The following is a 16,574-nucleotide window of genomic DNA, read 5'->3' on the forward strand; positions in this document are numbered from 1 at the left end:
CTGCACAAAACTGTGGCGTTCCTAGATTAACACCTTCTCATATAGCTGCCACAGAGCCTGACTTACTGCAAAAATACATGGCACAGAACTTCGCCATAAACACAGCACCCAAGGCGGCACAAAATTACAAGAGAATTGGGTCAAATTGTGACGACGGTGGTGAAGGACGGACCTGCTTGGATCATTCTATCGTATCCCCCTTACAACGCAATCAAACCCACGTAGTCTCTAAAGAAATCTCAAGACTTGTGTGTCTTCTACAAACAGTTAAATTCTTATCCTGGGAGGGTCTCTGGGATCTCAGCCACAAAGGTTTTGCCCACTGTGACTTCTCATATCACAGTCTAAGAAAATATGAGCTCCAATATTGGGAAAGGTAAGAAGCCAGTAGAGCCCCTTGGTGACAAATGAGTTTGCATCGTATGTCGTCAGGACTTCCTCACAGCCAGCTCTATTACTATTACATTTCAATGAGTCAATGTCCAGCCTGCCAATTGATAAATGGCACTGACAATGAGGATAATGATGACTTACTTCAAACTGAAAAAAAATATATATAATGCACGACTGGCTCAAGATTAAATGTAAAATATTATATAAATATCTATTATATATATATATATATATATATATATATACACACACACATATTTATATCCATACGTATATGTAGCAAATCCAAAAGTCCAACAGGACCTGCAATCTGTGGGTGCAAGCCCTAGGGAACCGATTTTGATATATATATATATATATATATATATATACACACACACTTTTCTTTTATTGCTGTTTATTATATTGATTTATAAATGCTATGAGGATACTGACTATTTAACAAAAAATTAAAATTAAAAAAATAAAAATATATTATATATATATATATATATATATATATATGAATTTATTAATACTATATATGTATAAAATTTAATGATCTTATTTTTTTCCCCACATTGCAGGCAGTGTCTTTCCAATTTAACACCAATAATAGTATTTGCCAAAATAATATATTGTTACATATGTAAATTAGCTACAGGCTATAAATTTGTACAAAATCGAATTTTTTCCAATTATTTTTAATAATTTCTATATAGGATTTAAGTATTTTCCTGTTCAGTTTTACAAAATCCTTTCAGCCCTTATAGGTTGATGTGAGACTATACATTAGTACAGAATATGAAAAGACAGAATGAATAAGTAGAATAAAAAATTATTCCAAAATTTAAATTGAATACAAACTTAAAACGAAAAATGTATTCACCCAACAGTGAGTAACCTGAACGCTTCCATTTTTATTATTGACCAGTCTATTATATATAAAACCCATAAACTATGTTTATTTTGTATTTTTTAAAAGGCTAATAAAATAATTAAAAAAATTATAATTATAAACACATATTAACGGAAAAATTAGATGTCAAATAAAAATAAATAAAAAATAAATATATAAAAGCCAAATAGCACAGTAAAGTCAATTACAGCAATAGTAGGTAGACTAATTGGTCCTGAAGTTTATTTCATACTTCTCTTTTTGTGCCAAAATAAACCTTACGGTGATTTAGCGATACGGATAGATCCAAGTTTCACATTTCATCAAATGCTGGTAATCTGTTTTATCAATACAAACTGCATTTTAATGAAAAAATTCTTTTCTTCAGTACACTTCTCTTTTAATGCTCTGGAGTTTAATAATTCGTTCATGCTGCCGAGCAAGAATGTTTTACAAGACATTTATCCTCCAGAGAAATTTCAACACAAACACAAAATACAAGCTGTGTGGGAATGTATTGTACGCAACATGAGCGGAACTCGATATATTCATCAAATAATGGGCGACGTCAAAAAAAATTACAACGAAAATAAAAAACGTATCTAAAAATTTCAAAAAGTTTTTCTATTACTCTGCCTCCTGATCGATCACGGTCAATTTAATAATGGAAAGGGGTCGAGCTACCTACCGTCGGGCCATTAAATGTAAGTATTTTAATAAATTAGCTCAGGATCGGAACAAAATGACTCCACACAAATTGTGTTTATTTTAGAAGCGAATGGCAACGGCCGTAAATGTATAATATATTTTTATGAAACACGCTGCGGTGTATACATAGCAGTAAAGAGTTTCGTTTCCAAGGTATATAACATTTCTGTTTATACGTAGTTCCCAGTTATTCCAGATTCACTTGGGCGAGGAGCCCAGGCTTAATTCCTAGCAATGTGGATCTTGTAGTATAACTTCTGCATTTACGGTGGGATCCTTAAATTTCTATAACATTATTATGCTACAGAGACCAGAAAAAAAAAATCCCATGATCTATGAGAAGTAGAATGGTGAAAAGTTCCCAAGGAAGTGCTTGTTTCATCCCAATTTGTGAGAAAAAAGTTGGTTTCCTAATTTCTAGGAATATTTTTCTGACCTGTTAAATAGAAGAAAAGCTTCTCACACTCCACAAATATTATGGGCATGAGAAGAGGAGACATCTTAAGTTAAAGGATATGAGCAATTGTAAAAAAAAAAAATGATTGTACCAAATTGAAGCAGATTTGCAGCCTTGATTGAAAATGTGCTACCGTTTTGTGTATGCAGCTCCTATGCAGACATAAGTTTCTCCATGGATACAGACTACAAACTCTGTGTGAAGTCTGAACCTGGAGTCATGTGTTAATCCACTCCCTCTGCCCTTCTTTTTGCTCTCCTAAAGATAACAGAAGAGAAATCCAAATTGAAAGATGCTTCCGGAAATGTTTGTATTGCTACAGACCTTGCCGCTAATACTGTAGTCATGGCGCAAGGATGGCGTTTGTGATTCTGTACGGATTCGAATTTCATTAGAATTTCAGTTTTCGCACTAACGGTAAAAACGGCCGTGTGACGGTCGTTTTTTTTAACGGCTGTCACACGGTTGCATAAAAATCAATGTATTTCTATGAGGCTATTTACACAGCCATTTTTTTTTTTTTTTTTTGGGGGGGTTCTACATTGTAGATTCTTATTGAAGACATGCTAACTACGAAGGAACACATGGAATTAAGTAGTAAACAATAAAGCGTGAAACCAGAATGTTTTATATTTTAAATTCTTCAAAGTAGCCCCCTTTTGATTTGATGACGGCTTTGCACACTTGCAATTCTCACAATCACCTTCATGAGGTGGTCACATGAAATGGTTTGCCAACAGTCTTGAAGAAGTTCCCAGAGGTGCCGAGCATTTGTTGGCTGCTTTTTTTTTACTCTGCGGTCCAACTCTTTCCAAACCATCGGAATTGGGTTTAGATCTGGTGATAGTGGAGGCCATGTCATCGGACGCAGCACTCCATCGCCTTCCCTCTTGGTCTAATAGCCCTTACATAGGCTGGAGGTGTGCTTGGAGCCATTGTCCTGTTGAAAAACAAATGAACTAAGCACAAACCAGATGGGAGGGCATGTCGTTGCAGAATGAGGTGGTAGCCATGCTGAGTAAGTGTTCCTTGAATTATGAATAACTCACCAACAGTGTCACCAGAAAAGTACCCCCACATCATACCTTCCCCTCCATGCTTCACGGTGGGAACCACACATGTAGAAACCGTCCGCTCAACTTTTCTGCGTCTCACAGACATGGCGGTTGAAACCAAAAATCTAACATTTTGACTCAGACCAAAATACAGATTTCCACTGGTCTAATGGCCATGCCTTCTGTTTCTTGGCCCAAACAATTCTCTTATTCTTGTTCCTCAGTAGTTTCTTCTTTGCAATTTGACCATAAAGGCCTGATTCTCGCAGACTCCTCTGAACAGTTGATGTGGAGATGTGTCTGGTACTTGATCTCTGTAAAGCATTTATGTGGCTCTGATCTGAGGCGCTGGTAACTCTAACGAGCTTATCCCCTGCAGCAGAGGTAAAGGTACTGTCAGACCGGGCTATTTTGGAGACAGCTCGTTGATCGGCGCTCGTTTGCTCCTTTTACTACGACCGCTCGTCCCCATACATACATTATCATCATGTTGGCAGCGCGTCTCCCTATTTATACAGGGAGATGTGCTGCCGGCATCGATAATATTTTGGGCATTTAAAATTATACAATCAGTAGAAGAACGAGCGTTTGCATGTCAAAGTTTACATGTCTTCAATATGAATCTACATCGTAGAAAAAAAAAACAAAAAAAAAACAAACCCTAGGAATGAAAAGGTGTCCAAAAACTTTCGACTGGTACAGTATACACACACACACACACACACACACACACACACACACACACACACACACACACACACACACAGTGTGTGTGGGTCTATATATATATATATATATATACACACACACATTTGCTACAAGGCTACATTCAGACGAGAGTCGCTAAGCTCAGACGTAAAAAAACGCAGTTTTTTACGTCTGAGGTGCTCCCATGTGGGACGCGTTGTCACGGATACCCCATAGACTAGAGTCATATTCTATCTTTTCACAGACCCTTCACACGCTCCGTTGAAACGTCGTGTGAAAGGCCGCATTGAAATAAATGAGTTGTTTTAACGACCGCCACACGGACGAGATACGCGCTCATCTTAATGAGCCCTTAGTGAGTGGACTTAAAGGCGCTGTTCTAGTTGGAACACCCCTCCTCTAAATGAGAATCTACTGGTGACAGCAGATTGCTGCAGGTCCGGCAGCAAAAACCCTGGAGAACCGTTGTTATGGCTGGAGAAGCTGCGGGTGCTGCACATTCTTCCTGCTGCGACTCTCCTCTTTGGCTAATAGAGGGGGCCCCTAGTGGAGAACTTCAATCTAGGACATTTATATGCAATATTAGACACATGGACAGGGGTTGGGAAGAACTCTTTATTGTGTTTTACCCTAAAATAGTACAGATACACCTTGACAGTCAGTTTAATGGTCTTGGTAAGTAAGGGTCTCCACTGGCACGGACAAGAGACCCTACTCAATCCCAATATATTCTGTGAACTTGGTAGCAAAACGAAGGACCTGAAGAACTGACTGAGAACCAGCAGTCAAAACATTAGACTAGTTTCACACAAGTGCATGACTCCAAAGGGAGAATGCGGATCCCTAATATGTCCATTAATACGGATCATATGTTTGAATAAGTGTTTCACCCATATTATGCTAAATAATATTACGTCTTCCAAAGAGGAACAGAGAACACATAAGACAGCCAAGAGAAGCCCCATAGATTAATATTGGCTCCACAACATGGACTGTATAAACACCGGCGCAGTGCAGATGAAAAATACGAGTGAAACTAGCTTTAATCTGTAGATCTTTGGTGACCGAATGATCGTCATTGATTTTCTATTGAGCAGGAGATTTATAGGATGTTGTCTACAGTCATAATCCCCAGGATCGCAGGATCAAAAGAAAAATTAAAAAGAAAAAAATTGCTCTGGTCTATAACCTGGCTTGCACATTTTTTCCCCATGTACGTCCTCATGTGACTCTAGCATGTGTAAGTCAAACTGAAGCCAGTGAGTGCTGCAGGTTTTGGGACAGGATATATGGGCAGGGCGTGTGTAGATCTATCATATAATGCATGTCTCATATGTTCAACACATACTTGGTGATACGAAGGCTAAGTTCACTTCTCATTTTTCAGGCACGTTGGAAGTATAAGTTGTTATAAGTTGGAAATATTCTCCGGCATATGTCACTACATGGCATACAGTGGCATACATCAGTCATTGACTCCCATTGTAAAAAAAAAAAGAACCTGTATACCATGTGGTATACGCTTCTTTACTGTGTTACGACTGCAGAGAAAACCGTGGTAGACCCGGCTTTTCGATAGTTATAAAAAATAAAAAAGGTATGCTGACACATGCCGGCCCAGCGTATGCCTAAAGGACACTTTTTTGCCATACACACACGTCAGCAAATACTCCCGGCGTATACCTCAGACGTGCCTGAAAAACAAGATGTGAACGGAGCCTTAGAAATATTAAATAATTCCAGTCTTTTGTTCTCCGTGTTCATTAGCAGGGGGTGGCTTGCCAAATCCTTGGGTCTCAATGCACGGGATAATACAGACCAAGCATCTATATATATGACTAAAGAAGTTGATTCAGTGTCTCCATACAGAGATGTTCCTGGTCTGAAATGTCATACAGCAACCATGGCGTTCTAGATCTTTTATACTATAGAAAGTAACAATATGGAGTCCCTCTATGCGCTCTCCTGTGATGGTGCTGCCTGTGTAGTGAAGGCTGGAATCAGACAGCTACTTATGGTGCACAATAACTAGAACAATTGGGTTGTAGGAGTGGAGTTCCTTGTTGCAAATTTTGCATATACAATCCTTAAAATACTGTGACTATTGACCACTTCACAAACCAGAATGGGCTTTCTGAATACATTATTACCTCTTTACACTTGGAAGGTATGGATTCTCCTTGCAGAGATCCAGCTACGGAGTCTTAAAGGGGTATTCACAGAATCCACCTATTCATAGGATAGGTAATAATTTTCTGATCGACGGGAGAGTTTAAAGGGTAAATGTTCCAAAAACATTTGACATGTCATAGTGATGCATCAGAAGTTTTCATCGGTGGGGGTCCGAGCACAGAGAACCCCATTGATCGCTAAAATGAAGCAGCAGAAGCGCTCTGTGCCGCTTCATTTCCCATCGGCTTTCCTCTGAAAGTCGAGTGAGCGGTGTGTGGACTAATAGACTCATGAGCCCGTACACCACATGCTCGGCATTCCGATGAAAGCCGATCAGAAACTAAGCGGCACAGCGCTCAACCGAGCGCTCCGGCATCTTCGTTTTAGCGATCAGTGGGGGTCTCAGTGCTCGGACCCCCAATGATCAAAACTCCTGACATGTCAAAAGTTTTTTGGAAGTTTAGTTACCCTTTAAACAGCTTTTTATATATAAATTCAGAACCAAATCATAGAAGGCCATATACCCTCAAGCTCAGCGCCCTTTCGTCTCTCTATACTGCCGGTTAGAGACCTGACCGATTAACTTTGACTACAACTTTGGGTTGCCACAGTGTCCCAGATGCACTGAACTGCAATCTTAGTCTATGGGTTGTAATATCTTTTGGCAGAAGTTGTCACCTAGCCTTAGTGGTCCTTTAGCTGACACGACCTAGTTCTTCATCGTGTAGGAGGATTTCTCCTAGAATCTAGGAGAAGAGTGCCAGGGAAAGTGCTTACATGTTATCTTCATGATAGTATTTGTTGAAAAATAAAACGTAGAAATCCCAATAGGCCTCTTTTTATTTGAACATGGCTTTTCCATTACTCGGGGCCGGATTAAACCGAGACAAGTGCTGTATTGTGGTTGTATTGTTCTCAGCCTTCTAAAAAATGTAAAAGGTGTAGTGTAAAATAACAGATCAGTAACAAGAACAATTTTCTGCAGCCATTAAACATTCACAATAATTCTGCAACTACCGCCGAGCGTCTGCAGAAATATCATATTCTAGAGCAGATTCGGATGAGGGGTTTGACGCTGAGCAATTTACAGACATTTATACCGAGCAGCGCGCCAGTTGGAGCGCCGTAAACACAGGGAAAGTTTTGTTGCCATATCAACAAAGGCATTTTCCTTGTCGGATTTGTTTTTCCTCGGCATCACAATGCATCAGTCTCTCCTTGTTCAAGGTTCACGTGCAGCATGAAACTTCTTAGATTTCTTCAATAGCAGGAAAGCCCTTGAAAATTCAGATTCCCCGCAGCTGTCAGCTCCACAAACAGAATGCAAGCTGCCATCAACAGTACCTGTATTCTGCGGATGGTGCTTATTCTGTATAGAATTAAATTTACCTGCGACTGCTCAACCCTATTAGCCGATCAGCATCCTGCTCACAAGTGTGCAACGCATGCCACATGGTGACGGTACTTGTGTGCCGCAAGGAGTGTCAGCTGTGACCATGTGGTCCCTTTCAGCCAATCAGGCCAGTAAGTGCCATAATTAGCATATGACGCACCCTTTTGAAAGCTTCCCCGAATGGCGCAGTACTATGAGCAGCTTTTAGATGATCTTTATTACAGGGGTTTTCCGAAGATTATCTCTCCAATATATAGAAGTACACGGTTTGTCAATAACCCCTTAACATAGCCTGTTTTTTGTTATGTTGCTAGTGGTTACGTCCTCCTGTAGTCCACTAGTATTCAGGACAAGCATGCGAAGAGGCCCTTTATTCAGCAACGCAACGTATAGACGCCTCAGTAGCGCTGTAAAACACACCACGTGCGGTGAATTCTCCATAGAAGTCAATAGCGCCAAGGCACGCACGCGCCGTAATTGTGACATTGTAATATATTAAGAAGAAATACTTGCAAGCATGCACAGAAGCGCTGTTGAAGACGAAGGCATACCATGGTAAATCTAGGCTACATGGTAGGCTGAGAGGTCACGTGGGTAAGCGATGAGGACTGCCCAGTTTGTTTCTTCTACTGGAAAAACGTTGGAAAACTTATAGGGTAAGTACCCAAAAAAAATAAAAAATAAAAATCAGAAAACAAAAAGATACGGTTGTTCTCAACTTGGGTGAAAACGGGCTTAGTTCGTGTCATACGAAGGCTGCTACAGTATATGCTACCAGACGGGTCCATGAAAAGACCTCCAGTGGAAACACAACTTTCCATGTCTGCACCTGACTGTATACCACACCCTACACTTCTTATGTATACTGTACTTACTTTTTGAACTTCTGCCTAGTCTGTGCCTTATAAAGGCCTCCATTTTGATTCTTAGATTTCTCCAGCTTTCTCTTCCTCTCTGCTTTGCTATCAATCCCATGATGCTTCAGTAAAGCATCACATGACCAGCTAAAGACCATATCATTTCTGCATGCAGGGCGACACTTTGATTATCATTCTCTCTATATACCCCTAAATAAGCTGAGAAACCATACAGCCAGGGAGGCTGCACTACATTCTTCTACACCTGTGTGACAGGAACCGGTTTAAGTATCAATGGTAGCTGATGATCAAAGTTTCTGTCCCTCCCCCTGTGCAAAACTAGTGTGGTACAGGAACCGCTGAAGCCTGTGATGGGTGACACATAGATCTCCATGGACTCAAGTAGAGAAAGGAGTCACCGAGTCTGATTCACACTGCTGCTAAGCAACCGTCCCGGTCTGATATATGGGGATGGAAGCAGCAAGAAAAATAACAGGACACATGGAATACCATAATGGTCACATGGGGAAGTTTAGTTTTGGCCGGAGTAACCCTTTAAGTGTCTGAACTATCTGAATGACTTGGCCCGGAGTCTGTTTTTCCATCCACAGTCAGACGAGTCTTCTATGGACTCTGCACACTTTGAAAGTCTAACCAAGGACTATAGTCAGCAGATCACATTGATTTCAACAGGATCTGCAACTAATGTGGTGGTCACAGGTAGTCCCATGAGAGAATCAAGTATCTGACATGTTAAATTTCGACTTGACTGATGTCAGAAGATTGTCGAGCTCATCCAAGGAAGTTTTTCTGTAAAGTTAAACTCTGCTGGGTAACAGTGCTGGATGTTTTGGTTGTCACCCAGCTTTCCAAGAAAACACATAAACCTACAGAATTTTTTTTTAAAAAATTTGCAACAACTTGACAGAAGAGGACGACTCCGGGACTAATATTTGCTAATGTTTTTGTTTAAAAAAAAGTTTAGGGCAAAATGCAATTGAAATATTGCAAATGGAGAATACAATGAGTTAAGGACAGAGCCGAAATAGAGGTCAGACAGCACAAAATAAATCACCTAAGTTCTTTAGCCTTGAGATTTTTGATTTTTTTTGTATTTTATTTTGCATCTCTGCAAAATTATGCATTTTAAAAAGACTGCGGGCAGGGAATGATTGTCAGTCATGCAAATAATCACTTACTTACACTATATGCGTTTGGTTTGGATAAAGCAAATTACCATTTGAAAATAACTCAAAAACACTCTGGGCTAAGAGCTTGCTTTATAAATCTCAGTTTGGCCACAGCAATCCCTAACCTTTTTCTTCTCCATTTCCACTCAGCTAGTTTCAGGGGAGCTGTGCAATTTGTACATGAAATGAACTCACGGGCTACATGAGTATTTTAAAGAGGAAGGATAAGGGAAAGCAATGAAAAAAAAAAAAAACCAGTGGCATATTATAATAAACAGTAATTCAGTCTTCTAATAAGCAAAACTTTTATTGCAACAAGTGGTGTAAAAGGGGTTGTCCGGCGAGATAAAATTGATGGCCTATCCTCAGGATCAGAATATCTGATCAGTGGTGGTCTGACTCTCAGTACCCCCACTGATCAGCTGTTTAAAGGGGCTGCTGCTTCTCCTTCATCCCTTAAGCCCCCTGCACACGAACATGCCCGTAATCACGGGCACGGCTGGCGACAGCCACCCGCATTTGTGGGCCGTGCTGCCATATAAAGAATGGGGGCACGGCCCGTAAAAAGTAAAAAATAGGTGATGTTCTATCATTTGCAGAGCCTTTCGACGTCACGGATACCTTCCCGTAAATATACGGGAAGGTGTCCGTGGGCAATAGAAATTAATGGGACTGCTTCATATTGTCAAATGGCGTCGTAGTGGTAGATCACAGTATTGCAGCCTTCTCCCATTTGTAAGAGATGAAGGGGAAGCAGCGGGCCCCTTAAACAGCTGATTGGAAGGGTGGCAAGAGCCATACCTCGACCGATCAGATATTGATCGCCTACCTGGAGGCCATCAATTTTATCTTACCCCTTTAACTCCTTAACGCCGAAGGACGGATATATCCGTCCTCAGCAGCTGCTAGTTCGCGCAGGAGGACGGATATATCCGTCCTGTGATGGCGCGGGTACTGACAGCGTACCCATGCGATCAGCGGCAGGAGCCCGGCTGTTATACACAGCCTGGCTCCTGCTGCAACTGTCGGAATCGAAGCGTGCGCCGATTCCGGCAGTTTAACCCATTAAATGCCGCTGTCAATAGTGACAGCGGCATTTAATGTGTTTGACAGAGGGAGGGAGCTCCCTCTGTCACCCGATCGGCGCCCCCGCAAACAAATCGCGGGTCGCCGTCGGGTTTCCATGACAGCCAGGCGTCTAACAAAGACCCCCAGGTCTGTCTTCAGCATCTGCCTGTTAGGCGATGCCAGAGGCATGACCTAATAGGTTGCCTGTCAGTTTTACACTGACAGGCAATAATACTAAGTATACCAAAGCATTATATATGCGATCAACAGATCGCATAGTGAAGTGTCCTGATGGGCCCAAAAAGTGTCCTGATTGGCCCAAAAAGTGGTTTTATTTAGTAAAACTGTCAAAACAAAATCACACACACACACACACACACATATATGGTATCCCCGCGATCGTAACAACTTGAACAATAAAATGAACACATTAATTAAACCGCCGGATGAACGGCGTCCAAACAAAACGCAAAAAACAACGGCAAAATTCTCTCTTTTCTCCCATTCCCCCCATAAAAAATAAAATAAAAGTTAATCTATAAGTCCTATGTACCCCAAAATAGTACTAATGAAAACTACACATTGGCCCGCAAAAAACAAGCCCTTATACGGCTATGTCGACGGAATAAAAAAAAAAGTCACGACTCTTGGAATGCGACCGTGAAAAAACAAAAAATAATCCTTGGTCATTAACGTGCAAAATGGCCCGGTCATTAAGGGGTTAAAGTGTGTTGCCCCCTCTAATTAAACATTTTCAAAGTAAACAAATGTTTGCATTAAAGTTTGAGGTATAGGAAATGGCTACAAATGACCTCCGTAGGTGTTTCTGCCCTACTTTACCACATCCCTAAAAGGCAAATTTGTCTAGCTGTGCATCATTATAGGGGTGAGAGGGTTATTTCATACATAGAGAGACTTGCCACTTAGAAGACAGGGAAAACCAGGTAAGTACCTCCGTGGGCAAGGGTGTACATACCATACAAGCAGCTAAATGAGGCTGCTGTGGGGTCCTTGGAGACGCGGGGCCAACCCTGATTGTTCCATCTCTGTTGTTATTAGGACTCCCCTCTACACAAGAACTGCATTGTAAAGAAAACAGAGAGGTGGGGAATTGACATGGAGGGGAAACAAACAGAATGCCCTTCTGTTCTGGGTGGCAAAGCCTAGCACTAAAATGGGGACCTAGCTTGATATTTGCTATGGGCCTGTACCCTACTGCATGTGGAACGGAAGCAATATTGGTGTCACCCAGCTTTCCTTTCAATTTCCTTTAATTTGGCACTTTATGGTCCGGAAACACTGATTATTCAGCATTCAACAAAAATACGAGGTGCGTCTCGACAGGAATGAGAATTATTTTTTAGTCGCCACACAAGGGGGAAAAGTGGGGATGGAGGTTGTTGCGGGGGGGGGGGGGGTATCTCAGGTATACGGCCTGACCATTCTCAGTTGAGCCTGAGCCTTTCGAAGCGTCGGTACGTTACAAAAATGCGACCTTGTTTTCCCTCTCGTCCCGGACGAAAATGCAGAGGAGCATCGAACAGCTTCAGAAACCCTAGAGATGCTGAAGACGGCGTATGGGGCAGCTGCTTTGTCGTCAGCCCAAGTTTTCAGATGGCACTAGGCCTTCAAGGATGGAAGGGAAGCGGTTGAGGATGAACAGCGCTCATGGGACCTTTAACGTCAAGAACCGATGAAAATGTGTCCGTTATCAAGGCCTCGCTGGATCGGGGCTGACTGTTAAATATCAGACTAATCGCAGATGAGGGAGGACACCATTTTGGTACTGTTAAAAACGTCCATTCAGCCGCGATGAGGGTTCTGAGCAACCCCCGACTTCCAGGACTGCTGCGAAGAATAGAAGTGTCGCTGGAATCTTTGTGTTTAGTCCCATGGGACTTACTTTAAAAGGTAATCGATCCCATATGTATGTTTTTTGAATTGAAGGATTATTTTGGAAATCATTCTCATTACTTTTGGGACGCACCTCGTATGCCAATTCTGTCACTGTGGACGACACATCATCAATAACAGCGAGCGATTAATGGCCCAGTCATGTGACGTGATGCGCTGGATGACATCATGGTACAGCGATGACATCAGAATGTGAGACTGTGTTGACCAGCAACACGGAAACGGTGCAAAATTTGCAAGGTAAGTATATTACACCTGAGACAATATGTAGGGGTCATTAAACACTTACCTTTGCTGGTAAATCAAATAATAGCTGCGCCGTCTCATTTTTATCAGTCACAATATATAGATCTGACCACTGCCAGAAAGCAACAAACACAACGAGTGAGGTCACGTACCGGCTGACGTCAGGAAATCTGATGGGGAAATGAATAACCCGACATTTAGGCCTGATGACCTTCTCTAGCTCCTTGGGCCGGTGGTCTGGAATCATCTTTAGGAACTTGCTGATCGACGTTAGGAAAGACTCCATGTTGAAGGCGGAGTTAAACACCACAATGTCCGCGACTAAGCTGGAAGTAAAAATATAAAGAACCGATGTAAAATTTGAGTTTATACAATGTAATTTTCAGCTATATTAGACTTCACTGATTCTCCTGCCTCCACCCATACGGTATACAGAGGCGCAACTCCCATGGACGGATGTCAGAAGTTCTGTAGGCTTAAAGTGAATGTCCCGTCCCGCCTTTGAAGACCACATTTTTATTTTTTATATCCAAAATTTTGTACTAATAATTTTCTTAATCTACAGTATCTAAAGTATATTGGGGGTCAAAGATACAAATCCCCTGTATAGACATAGGGTTGGAAGCTAAAATTCGGGCTGCCGCAGCCACCACTAGAGGGAGCTCACTATATATTATACATTGAATTTAAGGGCCTTTCACATCAGCGTATTGCCTTTCACCAAAGAAAGCCTGCACTGTATAGGCATACAGTGGGATAAGTCACCTGATCCCCCCTGGGAAGATCCAGACGTCACTGTCCATACAAGACAATGAGGACAGGAGATTCCCCAGGCCGGAATCCCTGAGCAGAGCGCTACCTGATGCTCTTCTGGGGAACTACACCCCTGGGGACTCTCCCTGTCGTATATGTGCAATGCATACCTGTGATTGATGCCTCAATGGCATTATTAAAAAAAAAAAAAAAAAGGACTATGCTACTTACACGCTAAACGTAGGGCATTAACGTGGTGTACAGGGTGCCTTAGTAATAAAACAGCATGCGGTAAGCTCCCAAGCTCCCCCTAGTGTTGGCTGCAGGAAGCCAACATTTTATTTTTTAACAGTCTATTCAGTGGATGTAAAGCTCTACATCAGAAAAACTAAGCTTTGATCATTGGACCAAACACTCTGAATTAAGAAAATAATTAGGAGGGGAGGGGGGGGGTCCCTGTTCAGAACCCTCCTCTATTAGTCAGAGCAGAAAGAGGCTACGAGAGTCTCTCTTTCTCTCTCTCTCTCTCTCTCTGGAGGACCCGGCAGGCCAGTGTGTTGTGCGGAGCTGACTGATTTAAATAGGAATTGTGTAATGCTTCATTTTTCCCTGTGGTGGCGCTGCTGGGGAATTGAACACTTGCTGTTCATCAGTTTCTTATCGGCAACCCTACGTTGGCCATAGGAGGAAACGGTAGTCACCACAGACTCTGGAGAGCCCCTTTAATGTTTAATGACAGGGCAGGGGGCACCAGCTGAAACAATGGAGGGTGTATTTTGCATATCATAACTACACAACAGCGGGTACAGCCTTTCGTCTGCCATCATAGCACAATACAAGTGTATGGAGGTCACTACAACAACGGTTGATGCTCTTTTCTGTCTTTCTACTGTCAGGTGCTTGTCGCGCTAAATAATATAAGATTGAAGACATGAAGACTTCATAATGCAATATTCACAGCATAAGACCACTCATCCCGTCCCCAAGGAAAGCACAAGACACAATAAAAAAAACTGCATCAAGCGATTGCATAAGTATGACAACGAGCTCGTGAACCCAGGTCACTCTTTCTTTCAAGACCATTTTACTTTTCCCTTTTTAAATGCAAGTCCTCGTCCACGTCGGTTTAGTGTCATCATATTTGGACATTTCTTAGTCATATACATTTCTGGGAAAGCTGGGTGACAACCAACAAGGCCGCCATTACAGCTCTTAGGCCGGGTTCACATGCAGCGTGATTACTGAGAATTTTCCGCAACGGATTTCGTTGCGGAAAAACCGTACCGTAATACAGTAGCAGCAGAGTGGATGAGATTTGAACAAATCCCATCCACACGTCGAGAAAATGATAAACGGAAAAAACGCTCAGAAATTGACCTGCAATGCGGTTTCTTAATTCGCAGCATGTCAATTGTATTTGCGTAATCGCTGCATTTTTGTTGTGAGTTTTCCCCATTGAGTTCAACCCACAAAAAAAGCAGATGTTGCGATTTTTTTTGCCACGGAAAAGCTGCGAATCCGCATCAAAAATCGCAACTCAGAAAAAAAATTCAAAATCTTATACTTACCCAGAATTCTGTGCTTCTTCATCCAGGCCAATCACAGGCTGCAGTGGTCACATGGGATGAAAAGTCATACTAGAAGGTTGGGCTGCAGGACGGCAGAGGGATGCATCGTCATGGTTACAGGTAAGTTGTTTTTTTCCCGCGGTTTTCCGCAGTTTCCGAAATTCACTGCGGACCAGGGCGGATACAACATGTACTTTTACGCAGCGTATCCGCCCTGTGTGAACATAGCCTTACAGCTGTTGTTACGCAGATTTCCAAATACTATATTGGATCAGCAATGAAGTCATAGATGAGCAGGCGATGCATCACTGAATAGTAGGACAGATTTACCATTCAGGAGTCTGAGAAAGCGGAGTGACCACCCTTTAATAGCAGCCGTGTTGGTCCAGTTGATGACTGCAGTCATGAGTTTAGAGATTTTGCATGTTTCAATTAAGGAAACCATGGACAATCCCTTCCCATGTGCCCTACTAGCTCTATATATAAATTTAATCGAAGTAAAGACCCTATTCAGGACCCCACCACCCCCCTTCATAAAGCCTGAGGGGAGAGTTGCTGCTAAGAGTAGTTGAAATGGCACCATGTAATACTAAATTTCTCCAGCAGTGGCCGCTACAGGTAAAATGAGTGGCGGTGTGGAGCTTCCCCTGATATTACAGCTGATTGCCAGGGTGATTTCATTCTAAGAAGGCATTGTCCAAATAGGATAACCCTTTAAAGGTGACCTGTTACCTCTCCTGACATGTCTGCTTCAGTAAATAATTGTAAATCAGTAAAGAACAATTCTGGAGCATCTTTCCTTCGAAATCTTCATTGCATTGTCCCTCTGTTATTCCTCCTGGAAATGGATTAAGAACTTAGCAATAAGTGTGAACAGTGTCAGTGTAGGGACATACTCTATTGACAAGGGGAATGGTAATACCTAGTTTTCAATTTATTCATATATTTCCAGGAGGAATAAAAGAGGAACGTCACAAAAGATGCTACAGAATTGTTATTTCACGTGGAATAGAAGTACTCACTAAAAACAGACATGTCAGGAGAGCTGACCAGTCCGCTCTTCTTTCCTTATGATCCATTCAAGAAGCCACATTATAGACAGACCAACATGTTCAATCATGTTTTCTGCCATTACAGCTTCCCCAAAAATTGTCAGTCAGCTCTCCCAGACTCCTGAATGGCAAATGTGACTATTTACATAGCGATACGGAGAGG

The 16,574-nt window shown here is 41.8% G+C and overlaps 1 protein-coding gene across 4 annotated transcripts in view; it reads right to left on the reverse strand.

Moving 5' to 3' along the window:
• Positions 1-16,574, reverse strand: part of QTMAN (queuosine-tRNA mannosyltransferase) — a 161,593-nt gene that overhangs the window by 113,736 nt on the left and 31,283 nt on the right. For all 4 annotated transcript variants that reach the window (XM_075829249.1, XM_075829247.1, XM_075829246.1 and 1 more), the window contains exon 4: positions 13,191-13,364. In XM_075829249.1, coding sequence (XP_075685364.1) covers positions 13,191-13,364 — 174 coding nt within the window. The remainder of the gene's footprint in view (positions 1-13,190; positions 13,365-16,574) is intronic.

Source organism: Rhinoderma darwinii, chromosome 6 (assembly GCF_050947455.1).
Source record: "Rhinoderma darwinii isolate aRhiDar2 chromosome 6, aRhiDar2.hap1, whole genome shotgun sequence".
In the NCBI taxonomy this organism is placed as follows: domain Eukaryota; kingdom Metazoa; phylum Chordata; class Amphibia; order Anura; family Rhinodermatidae; genus Rhinoderma; species Rhinoderma darwinii.